The sequence below is a fragment of the Parambassis ranga genome, chromosome 20 (assembly GCF_900634625.1).
Source record: "Parambassis ranga chromosome 20, fParRan2.1, whole genome shotgun sequence".
NCBI classification, from domain to species: domain Eukaryota; kingdom Metazoa; phylum Chordata; class Actinopteri; family Ambassidae; genus Parambassis; species Parambassis ranga.
Window position 1 is genome coordinate 2,274,499 of NC_041040.1, and position 12,555 is coordinate 2,287,053.

At 44.8% G+C, this 12,555-nt stretch overlaps 1 protein-coding gene across 3 annotated transcripts in view; it reads left to right on the forward strand.

The window, feature by feature from the left end:
• arhgef4 (Rho guanine nucleotide exchange factor (GEF) 4) overlaps window positions 1–12,555 on the forward strand; it is a 68,254-nt gene that overhangs the window by 20,773 nt on the left and 34,926 nt on the right. For 2 of the 3 annotated variants that reach the window (XM_028433340.1, XM_028433342.1), the window contains 3 exons: window positions 4,903–9,159; window positions 10,483–10,743; window positions 11,009–11,138. In XM_028433340.1, the coding sequence (XP_028289141.1) occupies window positions 4,903–9,159; window positions 10,483–10,743; window positions 11,009–11,138 (4,648 nt within the window). Of the gene's footprint in view, window positions 1–4,003; window positions 4,132–4,902; window positions 9,160–10,482; window positions 10,744–11,008; window positions 11,139–12,555 lie in introns of those variants that run through there. The other variant, XM_028433341.1, reaches the window with a different exon arrangement.

Consider the following 12,555-nt stretch of genomic DNA (forward strand, 5'->3'; position numbering starts at 1 on the left):
CTGGGGTGAAGTGCAGGCTTGGTCACAGCTGCTGCAGCAGAACGAGGAATAATGTGGTTTGGAGAGGAGAAAGATGAGCCTTGTTCCTGTGTGTGTGTGTTCATTCACACAGTGTGTGTATACAGGAGGGTTGTGTGTATGCATGAACCCTGCAGGCACAATAGCCAGCTGACAGTGGGGCCCTGACACATCAGTGTTGCTGCAGCACCCACATCCACATTCTCTCCATGATGGTTGTGGGTGTCGTCAGAAGGAGAGCGCCGGCTCTGTTAGGGTGGCATGGCAACAGTTGCTTCTAGAGACAGACAGAGGAAGAAGAGCGTGGAAGATGACAACTCTGATCAGACACTCGCCTAAATACAGGTATCCTGTGTTTATGTGTATGTATTTTATCATGCAGCACAGTTCCTGTAAAATGTATTTTCCAGTCCATTAGGTCTGAGGTTTCTGGGCTGCTCCAGTCAGACTTGTTTGAGGTGGGGGTTGGGCTTCACTGGGCTGCACCTTGTTGCCAGTCCGGTTTGTGATTTATTATGGACAGGCTATGGTGAGAAGGGCATCCAGCATGAAGACCAGGAGGTCACTTCTTGGATTTCTGTGGACGGTGTTAGCCTTCTGGTACCACTGTGGGAGTTTCACGAAGCTGGAATGAGGATCAGCGCCTCTAAGGCTGAAGCCTAGATGCTCTTCTAAAAAAGGAAGACATGCTCCTTTCAGGTGAGGGACTGTCTGTCCTTAGTGGATTTTAGGTACCTCTGGGTTCAAGACGGTGAATGTGTGTTGGAAATGCCCAGGATGATGAACTGTAGGCTGGCACTGGGCCGTAGAGTTGAAGAAGGAGCTAAGCCAGAAGGTTGGTCTACGATCATATAATTTAGGTAGGGACTGAGGTGGTTCAGGCTTTTGTTAGGATGCCCCCTGGGCACCTCCCTTTAGAAGTGTACCAGGCTCTGCCCTCTGGGTAGAGACCACAAGGCGAATGGCTGTTGTGCGTTTGTGTTGGAGGTCCAAGGCCTGCCTACAGTCTTTGAGATCACTTCTCAGGGCAGCTCGACTCTGGTGAAACTCATATGGAGGCCAGTGAGGTAAACGGCTCAGCTGTCAACCTCAGTGACCTCACAGGAGCTTAAAAACCAGGAATTGCCTTACTAGAAGGTGTTCAGGTTTCATTGTAAACGTACTGGTTTTGTGTGTGTGTCGTACAGTTTTGCTAAGTCATACTCTGATTGAATTCACACTCAGCTGCGAGGTTGCCATGGCAACCACTTTTACCCAGATACACACACACACACACACACACATACAGGCTCAAGGCGACACTCGTCTCTGTTTTTTAATAGCAGTGTGTTATTTTGTGTGTGTGTGAGTGGCATCAGGGTGGTTTTGTGAATTTACATGTGTGTGTGTGTGTGTGTAGACACATCTGCTCATCTGAAGGCGACACACAGACACACAGACAGAAGGTCGGCTCGTTTATACTTGCCTGCATTTATATTTTAAACACTGTGAACTGGTCCCAAATACCCTGGATGGACTCTAAACAAGAGTCACAGGGACATCACGAAGCTTTATTTCCAAGTCCTAACAACAGAGCAGCAGTTCCACCACGATTCATCTATTATAAATGTGCATTATATTGTAATGTTATAGATTTAGTGGTTCAGTTTGTTGTGTTTGAGCAGACCACAACGTTACATGTTTTAGGTTTTAGGTCCAGGTCCTTATTGCTCAAGAAGCACTGAACATGCTTTGTGCCTGGAATACTGTTATATTGAACCAAAGCTATTGATCTCTTCACATGAAGAACACAGAGAAAAATCTAATTTGTGGGTGGTCTGCATTATTAACTGGCTCAGTACACAGTTTCAAAGGCGGTAGATGGCAGTCTACTGAGAACTTCTATTTTCCAGTTCAGTGAGCTGCTGGCCCAGGAGGGGGCGTCACTCAGTTGTGTCACAGTGGCTGTGAGCGTGGATAATAACATGAACCACGTGCACGCCGAGTGGACTGTGGTGAAGAGTCGGAGCGCCTCAATCAGCCACTCCACTATCTGCTAAGACTTTAAGCTTCTTTAAGACACTCAACTCCAATTAATTAGAAGAAAATACCAACTCTGTGAATGGAACAAGTCTGGATTAACCCTCTGGACAGAGGAGGGGGGGAGGGGTGGTCATCAGCATGCTAGGTGGCAGTGTTCTCTCACATGGGGTTAAAAAAATGTTGACACAAATTAGAGATGATTTCAATTGAAATAATTAATACAACATATATATATATATATATATATATATATATATATATATATAATAGCTGAAAATACGCTATAAAGGTTTAAAAACATCTAGTTAAACCAAATTCACCACAAAGACTAACAGCTGTGAAACTCAGGAATTATAATTTAAGAATGAACAGGTTTATAAAAACCCATCTTGTCACATATTGGATGCATGGTCAGTATGCAGGGTTTCCCGCAGAAAATGTGACACATTTAACCAACAGATGCTGTGATGCGGCCTAATTTTATGCATGCGTGGATTCAGGCATTCAGACACCTCATTCTCATGAAGGATATTATTCTTTATGTTCAGCTAGAAATGTATTATAGTGGATTGTACTTATGTTCTGTTTCTGTCCTGATTGCTCTCAGATTAGGCTGCACCTATATTTCACATTAATATTGATTGAATAGCTAGATTAGTTATTGTGGGGCAGATTGTTCTATTCGCTTCAAGTCTGTGTGTGCTCCTCGTGCTACTTATAGCTAGGCTTAAATATTCAGGTGTTTGGATAACTGTCCTTTAGGTCAATGTCTTTTCAATGTTTATATCCACATATTGGTCTTGTTGTTTTCTTTTTATATGTCGGCCATTAATAGTTTCCCATTAATTATATGTATATTACACTTCAGAGGAGGAAGAGGAGATCAGGCTCGTGCACATATTTCACATAATGCACATGGGCGTCCTGTTTTTTTTACCATATACAGCAATAGATGCTCCTGAAGTGAAACATCTAGTCCTGCAGTGTTTTAAGCTGTCAGTGTGTGTCTCTCTATTTGCAAATAACTACATACTATTTGGATACACTTAAGGATGTCATTAAGCTGGGTTACGGATCCCATTCAATAATATTTAGGCCTGCCTTAGTGCTGCGTCATATGTCAGCGTCATACCAGTAGACTTGACTCGCAACAACATGAAGTGAGCCAAAGTATCAGCTGTATGCAGATATTTCACATGCTGTGCGCCAACGATTCCTCAGCTGCACACAATATCTGCAAAGGGAATGATATTAGGCATGCAGTCACTGCGCAGAGCCCTGATATACAAATCCCACACTTACCTCCCATCATGTCAGTGTCTGTGTTTTCTCTCCTGTAAAAGTGGGGGATTGATGAGTTATTTTCCTTAACATGTCACCACAGCTTCCAAAGTTGACTCAATTTGCTGTATGTAAGATCAGGTAAAGCAGCACATTCTCACATCTTTGCCATTTCTGCTTTGCATTGATCATCTAAATATGAATGAGTCAAACTCTGTTTGTATACAACTCATGCAGCTGGCACTGTCCTAATGTGATTTGAGGTAGCATTGCTTGTCCTTGAGTGCATGACCCCTCATGTGGCCCTCACTGCCTGAAGTTGCGGCTCTGTATTTATAGCAGGGCTGCTTAGTGTCTTTCCTTGTTATTGCGATGCAGAGATCACTGTGTACCTGCTGTTTAGAGGCTGGATTAAGCCCTGGTTGCTTTAGAAAGGACCACATCGTTAACATGCGTTAACAAGTACTGCTTCTCCCTGTGTGTGTGTATAATTATCTGTTGCTGCATGGCTTTATGTCCAGGCCAGTCACTACAGGTAGAAGAACAAAGGGGTGGAGCTGTAATTTAAGACTTGGAGCTCTTAGCAAGCACGATTGGTTATCATGGAAGGAAAACACAAAGGAAGAAGAGTGCAGTGGAATGATACGGACATGTAGCGCAGGACAAAGAAGAGACCCTGCAACTATGAACAGTCTGGTTGTGTGTGTGAGTCTGTGTGTGAGGGATGCCATGGGAGCGTTGCTGAGCTGGTTTGCTGCTCGTGTCTGCGCTCTGGTGCTGGACACAGCTGAGGCACTGAAGCTCTTGCGAGTAAGTGCAAAAGATTTAATTACACAATATGTGTTTGTGTGTTTTTAAGTATTGTGTGTGACAGCAGCTGTGAATGAAGACTTACACAATATGAAAAAGTAAACGGACACCACATGCAATCCGTTTTTAGTTGTAAAGGTGGAAATCTTAATGCTACGGTCTATATATATATGCAGATGATGGTTGTTTGCAATATTTTATGGATTGTCTATAATTAATCAGTCAATGTATTCTGACAAACTACTGGAAAAAAGTCCTAAAATGTTCCTGTTTCCAGGCTAACAGGTCCAAACTTCATTTCATTAACTCATTGTAGCAGCATATAAGGAGGGTTTAGATGATAAGTTTGTGCGTTTGTTGCCACAAAAAAAAGATTTCCACAGTTTGCTGTGGAAGAACCTGTCTCTTCTGGCCTCAAGGCCACCTTTATAGATGCTTAATGGACTGGACATAAGGTGGCTGGTTGTCTACATACATTTGTGTATGTATTTTATCAGTGATTCTTCAACAGTTTTGAAGAAGATGCACGGTTATGTAAACTTGGTGGAAGGGGGGTTAGAGTGAGGGTGTGTGTGTATGACACCCCTCACTCAGTGAATGTAAATATTTAGAACATGTATGTTCTTCAGAATGCCTGCTGCAGCATGGCACTGTTGTCCTGGTGCAATGACAGACAGCTTCTCTGCCTGCGCTGGCTGTTTTTTAGCTCACTGTAAGGGATCTGAGGATCAGATTTGCTGACATTGTGTTTTGTTGTTCTTGTCTCCGCAGCCCCAGGAAGCCCTTGAAGACTCGACCAGCCTCTCTGAAGGATTAGGCTTAGAGGAGGGGGATTTCGGTGCTGACTCCCTAGAGTGGTGCGAGCGAAGCATTGGAGGTGGCGACACATCTGATGAGTATTTTGACACTCGCTCATGGCACAGCAACACGCTGTCAGATTTGAGCCCGGACGGAGAGGACCCCTTGGATGCTCTGCTGGGACTGGAGGACACCTTTGTTGGTCAACGAGCGACAGGCGGCAGCTTCTGCTCTGGCTACACTAAAGCCCGGCGGAGAGAGTCTGCGTCGCCAAAGGACGGCTACAGAGATGCCACAGAGACTTACATTGGACGATCCAATTGTAGAAGGAAAAGTCCAGAAAACCATGCGGATGCTAATATTTCCTTGAAACTCAGCAACAGAGACCTATGCTCAGTGGAGATCCAACCTCATTTATGCACAGAGGAACTAAAACCTGACTTGCAGCATCCTAGTTTACAAACTCAAGTGAATGTCAGCACAGAACCGTACAGTTTACATTTACAAAGCCAATGTAACACAGACACCTTCGACACAAAGGTAAATACTCAACCAGACACCCAGGAAGTCAAGCTGCATGTGCAGCGCGAAGAAAGGACCAGACTGAATGAACCCACAGCCTCAGAAAGATGCGTCACACATTTAGATGCAGCAGATACACAACAGCAAAGCACACATCAACAGGACACAAGAAAGAGAGAAGAGTTCTGTAATGTCAGCACGCACTCTGTAGAGACAGAGAGATGTGACAGTCACATAATAATCAGTGAAGACAGAAATACACAAGCTGTAAAAGTAGATGGTGTCGACAAAAGGGACTATTATAACAGGAAACACCAGTGTATAGATAGTTCTCATTTCACTGATGTGTTAAACACACAAAAATGTGACAGTATTTTTACAACAGCACACTTCAAATCCCAGAAAGAGCACAAAGCCTCTCATTTGATTACAGAAATCGCCACAGAAACACGTGGCACTAATTCAAATAGTCCATCACAGAACACAAAGTCAGAGCTCAGAGACACACATGTCAATGCACAGGAGGTGGATCATTTCTCACAAAGTGTGTGTGAAGAGAACTCCAGCAGAGCAGGGTCAGAGATCCACCCACAGGTTTGTACTACTGTAACCAAACCCCAGGATGAGGCTTGGGTGTTGGGTGTCTGCTTCCAAGAGGAGCAGTTTGGGTGTGTTGGCACTACAACAGAGGGAGATAAACCACTGGGGACAGTGAATGAAATCTGCTCCTCCATCACATTTTCCACAGAAAGCGCGTCCTCTTTTCCGTCAGACACCTGTGCTACTGAGCGGACTGCTGCTCCAAAGCTTCCTAAAGAAACTTCTCTTGCCCCGACAGCAGAGAGGCAGCCAGATCTAAAACAGCCTGAGAGTGCAAGGTCACAATCATGGCTCATTCCGGGTCACACCCAGGATTTAATCCCTAATTGTTACCTGGATCAGGGGAGAGGAAAACCCCACTGCAGGAAGCTCCTTTCTGTGGACGAGGTTTTGGAAGCCATAGAGTGTGGCCCTGTGGAACCAGAGCCTGGATCAACTCAGTTTCTGTCTGACACTGGTAGAAGATCAGAGGAATGTCTGCCTTTCTCGGACAATCTGCTTTTTTTATCCGGCAGCTGTGGAGCAGAGGATTCCTCCCCTCTGTTATCAGACGACTTTAGAGAAGAGAGGAGGAGGGTAAGATCACCCTGCTCCTTCCTCAGGCATAACAAGGAACAGGAGGCGAAGAGCAGTCATGTTTATGTTGACCATGAGCAGACTGTGGAAGCAGTAAGTAAAGACATCCTTACACAGTCACAACTTGGTATAACTGAGCCTTCTGAGCAGCTTAGAGGTAGCAAAACAACTTCAAGGGATCCTGATTCTTATTTTACTCATTCTGCTACTGAGTCCATTCAAGATGGCATCAGAGAACACTCAGGCATACCTCAACAAACCATAGCTCTCTCTGGTCAGTGCAATCAGGATCAGATAGGGGTGAATACACCTGAATTCTGTAGCCTGAAAACATCTCCCCCTGTGGTGTCAGACACCAACAATAACACTACACCCACTATAAAAGCAGCCCACACAGGGGAGGCTGTAGGTTGTTTCTCAGAGGAAGCCCAGAACTGCAAGAGTCTTGGGAAATTAAGCTCCCCCCAGATTGAGCCACCCAAAAAGGTAGCACATGAAGGTTTGGAAGATGTAGATAAGCCTCAAGGTGACATTGAAAGTTTGCTTCTTTCTGTCAAACCTGTACCTGGGGATGAGGGCTGCGAGTCTGTGCTAGGAACAGACTTTGATTGTCATTTTAGAGTGGTCCATGCTAATGAGCAAGATAAACATAAGACTGGGGGGGTTTATGCTGAAAGTCTAGACTGTTATAACTCAGAAGGAAATGACTTGAAGCCCTTAATGTCAAGTTCAGAATTGGATGGTGAATGTAATAACGAGAAGCACTTTTTTAGCCCAGCAGGAGATCATAGCTTACACAACAACAGAGGCAGCTTACCCACATCACTGGAGGACTCTGAACTGAAGTGCAGGAACAACACACAGGTTACCTTGCCAGCTCTGCAGCAGGGAGTGAAGGCAGTGAGGTACTCATACTCTGACGTCAGCCTGAACCTGTCAGGTGGAAGTGGCTTAGAGCCAATTCTGGAGGCTGAACGCTCAATGGAAACTTGTAGTAAAACAGAAGAACAGATCATGAGGCCTCATCATGAGGAAGCTGGAGCTAATGTTAATCTTTCAGGTGACGTCTCCAGTCCAAATCTTCCACACCAACAGACTGATCAGGGGTCTCAGTTAGAGCCTAAGGTGAACCTCACACCTGTCCACCGCAGTTGTAATGAAAAGCGCTCTAGACCTATGACTGTTGCCTATGATGCTGTGTCTTACACCTCCGCTTGCAGTAACTGTGATGAGGTGGAGGATCCTGTTTCACCCAGGAGTTCCAATCCAGACAAAAAGAGAGCCAAATCAAAAGGTGGTCAGACTGGAAATAAAGGTTCAAAGTTTTCTGTGTTTGCTAAAATGCCTTCTTTCAGGAGGACTAAGGGCTCCAAAGGAGCCAAAAGTGAGGAGGTATCTCTCACTTCACCAGAGGGAGGAGTTGAGGGCCTTACTGAGCTTAGCCCACAGAGAGACTCAGAGGATGAGGTTTTTATCAAAGATGACATCCTCAACCATTATGAGGTAGAAGATGACGAGTTTGGCTTCTTCCCCTCTACTTCCCGCACTCGCCATATACGTCAGTTGGTCAACCAAGAAAGTAATGTGGAGGATACTGGAGAACCAAACCTAGACAACCCTCTCCTCAGGCAGGTCCAGTCACCCAACGGTGAGAGCTACAAGAGAAGCAAGAGCAATGAGAGTTTAAACATTCGCATGCGGTTTGCACAAGCACACAAGTCCCTCTCCAGCCTGTTTGAGTCCCGTTCGATGGATAAGGAGAATGACGAGCAGGCCACTGTGAGCACTGAGGAGGATTCTGGTAAAGCTAAACAACCCTGGAGGAAGCTTAGAAAGACCAAGGAGTCTGAGCTTCTTAAAAGAACTCTGTCAGTGCCAGGTGGTGAATGTAGCACTGCAGCCTATGAGCAGGACCATGGAGACTTTACCTCCTCTCCACTCTTGGACAGGCTCAGCAGCCCAGGATCACCACCCTCCCTCAGAACCTTACGCCATACGGATCCCATCGCCAAGCGTGGAGTTCCACAAAAATGTGGACAAGAAAGCCTCAATGGATGCAAATCTGAAGGGCAGAGACGCAAATGTTCACCTAACACACTGTGTATGTCTCCATCTTTAAATGATTCCACAGCCCACACTAGCCCCGTTTCACCTTTGAGCCCTGGCTCGGTAGCCTTACTTAATCACCATTTTTTGCCAACATGGACCAGGTCTCACTCGGTGGGTGGTGAGGGCTTGACTGAGAGCCCTGTCAGGCCAATGAGCCCAAAACCTAACAGCCCAAGGCCTTCGGCTCAGCGCAAAATCTTCCGCCATCCCCACTCAGTGAGGGCCTGTTCTGTCTCTCCTATTGTTTTGGGTCAGTCAGTCAGCGTGGAGGGATTGACAGACCCCCCTGAGAGACCCAAGACCCTAAAACCCTCAGCTAGCCCTCTGGGTCTCAGTCTCAGCCCTCTGGATGCAGCAGAGGGCAGAATAGACAGCCAATCACACATCAGCCTGTATGCCATTGGCTCCATCAGTGAGTTAGAGGTAAGAAAATTCAATAAGTTCTGTGATGAAATGTGATAAATGCCCTCCCTTTATGGTTAACATGATGATAAAACGGGCCAGCAGCTACTTCAGAAAAGTTTATCTTGGAGTGAAACTGCTTGTTAAACTCTTGCTCTGCAGTCAATGGTGTTTTGTGTCTATATCTGATAGTCAGAGAACAAGCTGATGGTTCTTTGTGCAGAGGAGGAGAAAAAACAGCAGAGTCAGCTCCTTCTCTGCCCCCAGCACTGTGACTTAGCTGCTGCTGTCCCTCCTCTTTACCAATCCCTACAATAGTCCTGTACAATGCACAGGCAGCTAAGGATAACCTTAGGACTGGTGCCCCCTTGTGGCTTTATCCCATATGGTACAGAATAGAATAGGGCTGCTTCAACACAGGAATTTCTACAAGTTAGACCCCCACTCAGGGCACAGCGGCCTTGCTGGATCCAGACTAATCATGCAGTCAGAGGAAATGGTCTGGATGTTTTTTATTGATGGGAGCAGTCACAAGGTAGGGTGAGCAGACCAAGTACAGTTCAGTTTTTTTTAAAGAATAGGTCATCCTATGTCCTACTGCAATTCCACTCCTGTATGTAACATACTTTTGAAGCATTCCCAAGACCATACGCCCTTATAATCAGGCTCATAGACCACAAAAGTAAAGAGAGGGACCCCTCAAAATATCTGAAAAGTTTTAGTAAATCAGAGATCAGTCACATGGCTCCCACTTTATTTTTCCCTGTGAGACTGTTAGACTCTTAAAAACACACACAGGAAAGAAAAATGACAGAGTGAATAACAACATATCTGATTCATAGACTCATGGGCTTTATGTAACTCTTAAAATTGGTGATTAAAGGGTGTGGGTGCACCTTTATTTAGTCGAGGGGATTATATGCTCTATTTAAACCTTGCTAAAGGGCACCTGGCTACTGCCAAACTGGAGACACTGTTTCTGAATGGCTTTAGTTGCTGAAAATAGCTTTGTTTCTCTTTATTATGACCTCTCAGTACATAGATTCTCTTCAGAGGTTTTGATTTTATCACTGGACATGCACAGCTGGTGGCCTTTGCAATAAGTTTATGCAAATTCACAGATGTCTAATTGAGTCCTACAATCAACCTCTGTTTAAAACCAGCTTGGGTCATCGTGGTTCTGCAGAGTAATGCTACCCAACGTCCTTATAAATCAACAATATTTAAAGCATATTGTCTTTTCGTTCCCTTGTCCTGTACCAAAGAAACTACTTACCTTAAAAGAGAGCTGCATTAGTGTAGAAAAAGTGACTGTGACTAACCAGTTAACTGTGCACTCAAAAGGGCAAACAAAGCAGCGGGCGAACGGCCGGTCAGTGCCGAGGAAGAAAGCTGCTAGAGGGGAAGGAGGGGAAGGCCTCGGTGGTTGGTGGTGGGCTGAGGACCGGCTGCTGGGTGGAGGATGGAGCCGTCCGGCGGCGAAGACGAACGTGTTCAGACGATCTCTGGATAGAAGAGCAAAAGAAATACAAACACAAACTGGCCAGAGCCATCAGGGGCAGCATGGGCCAGCTCAACGCACTCTTATCTGAGAACAGGGACAAAGTAAGATGTGGCCTCCACAGACTTTTTCCAGCTCTGCTTCACCTCTGAGTTTCTGTTGCTCCTCCACATTCTGCTCCTCTCTGGTGGATTCTGACAGCGTTTCTTGGCCCCTGTCCTCTGTTTACTTTCTGCATGGCCTCCTGCTCATTTGCTTCCTCAGCTCTTCTGCACTTTATTCCACGCATGCTTCTTCATGTTAATTTTGTTCTTTAAAATGTACTCAGTTTGTAAATGTGCTAATGTTGGCTAAATTCCATTCCCACAGAATGATGCTGGAGTCACCTTAGGGCCTGTCGAGGCCTTCCGTGGGATGCCACTCAAGTCCCACTGCTTCTCTCAGAGCACCCCCATTGGCCTTGACTGCTTGGGCTGGAGAAGGCACATCTCCTATTCCTGTGAGTACCCAATCTGGTTCAGTCTTTTGGAGAGATTTACATTACATTTACATACATTTACACACTGGGCTGGGTTTAAACTTGCTGATGTGTTCTGCCTGTGCCTCTGCAGGTTTTCCCATAATAGTGCTTATCTGGTTTTTTGATGGTTCCAAAAAAAATATTTTAGAAGGAATGGTTGTCTGCTTCTTTGTGGTCGACTGACTGTACCTGGTCTTCTTGGCTGTGCTAGTTCTATGTGAATGAAGTTGAATATCTACCTATAAAAGGACAGGACTGCATCGTTCTGCTGTAAATCAGTGATTCCTTGTAAGGTTTTTGTGTGACTGTGGGTTATAGTAAGCAGATTTGTGTGAATATTCTGTGTGTGGGATGTTTCAGAAAAAGCGTTTGGATGTGTTCACCTTGACAGATTTTCCAACTCACACACTTTGTTTCTTTACACGAGTCACATGACTCTCCCACATTATAAAAATTAAAACGTCAGTCTTACTATGTTTCACTGTTTTACAATGATTCTTAAAAGTTTTTTTTAAGAATATTTCTTTGTAAATGAAATCAGCAGATTCCTGAAAGAAAATGAAACGGAAGTATTGGTCATTTGTTATATATCTTATATATCTTTGAGGCAACACACATATAGCACATATGCTGGCAATAATATAGAACTAGTGCAGTTCCTTATGTAGCCTGCTGGCTGCAGTATGTTCTCACTTTAACTCAGGTTGTGCCTCTACCCATACAAAGCAATACATGTTTATTTGTGTGTGTGTGTGTGTGTGTGTGTTACTGATGTGTGTAAAATCCTTGCTGTTTTGTTTCATACTGTAACACAGGTGATAGTCTACTACGCTTGTGTTAAGGAAAGGCAGCTTTATTTCTATAGCACAGTTCATACACTGGGCAGTTCAGTCTGCTTTATAGAATTTAAAAAAAAAGATGGACACAGATTTGATGGACTGGTGACCTGTCCAGGGTGTACCCTGCCTCTCACCTGTGGATAGCTGGGATAGGCTCCAGCCCCCCAGGATGAAGCAGGTTCAGATGATGGATGGATGGATGGACACAGATTTACAAAATGTGAAAGATGGATATAATACAAATATATTTGTGTGTCATCTGCATAATATTGGTACTCTTTTATGATGTGGTGTTATGGAAGGATTTATAGATTGAACAAAAGGGGGTCCCAAGAAGGACCCCTGTGGAACCCCACATGTCATGGCCATTTGGTGTGATACACAGTGACCAATCCTGTCAAAGAACCTCCTGTTTTGAATGTGCAACTTGAACCATTTTAGGACAGTTACAGAGACTACTGCCCAGTTGTCTAATCCTAATCCTAAAATTAACTAAAGCTAAAACTAGAGCTGAACATTTTAGTCTGATGTTCAGATACATTGGTACTGCTGCGTTG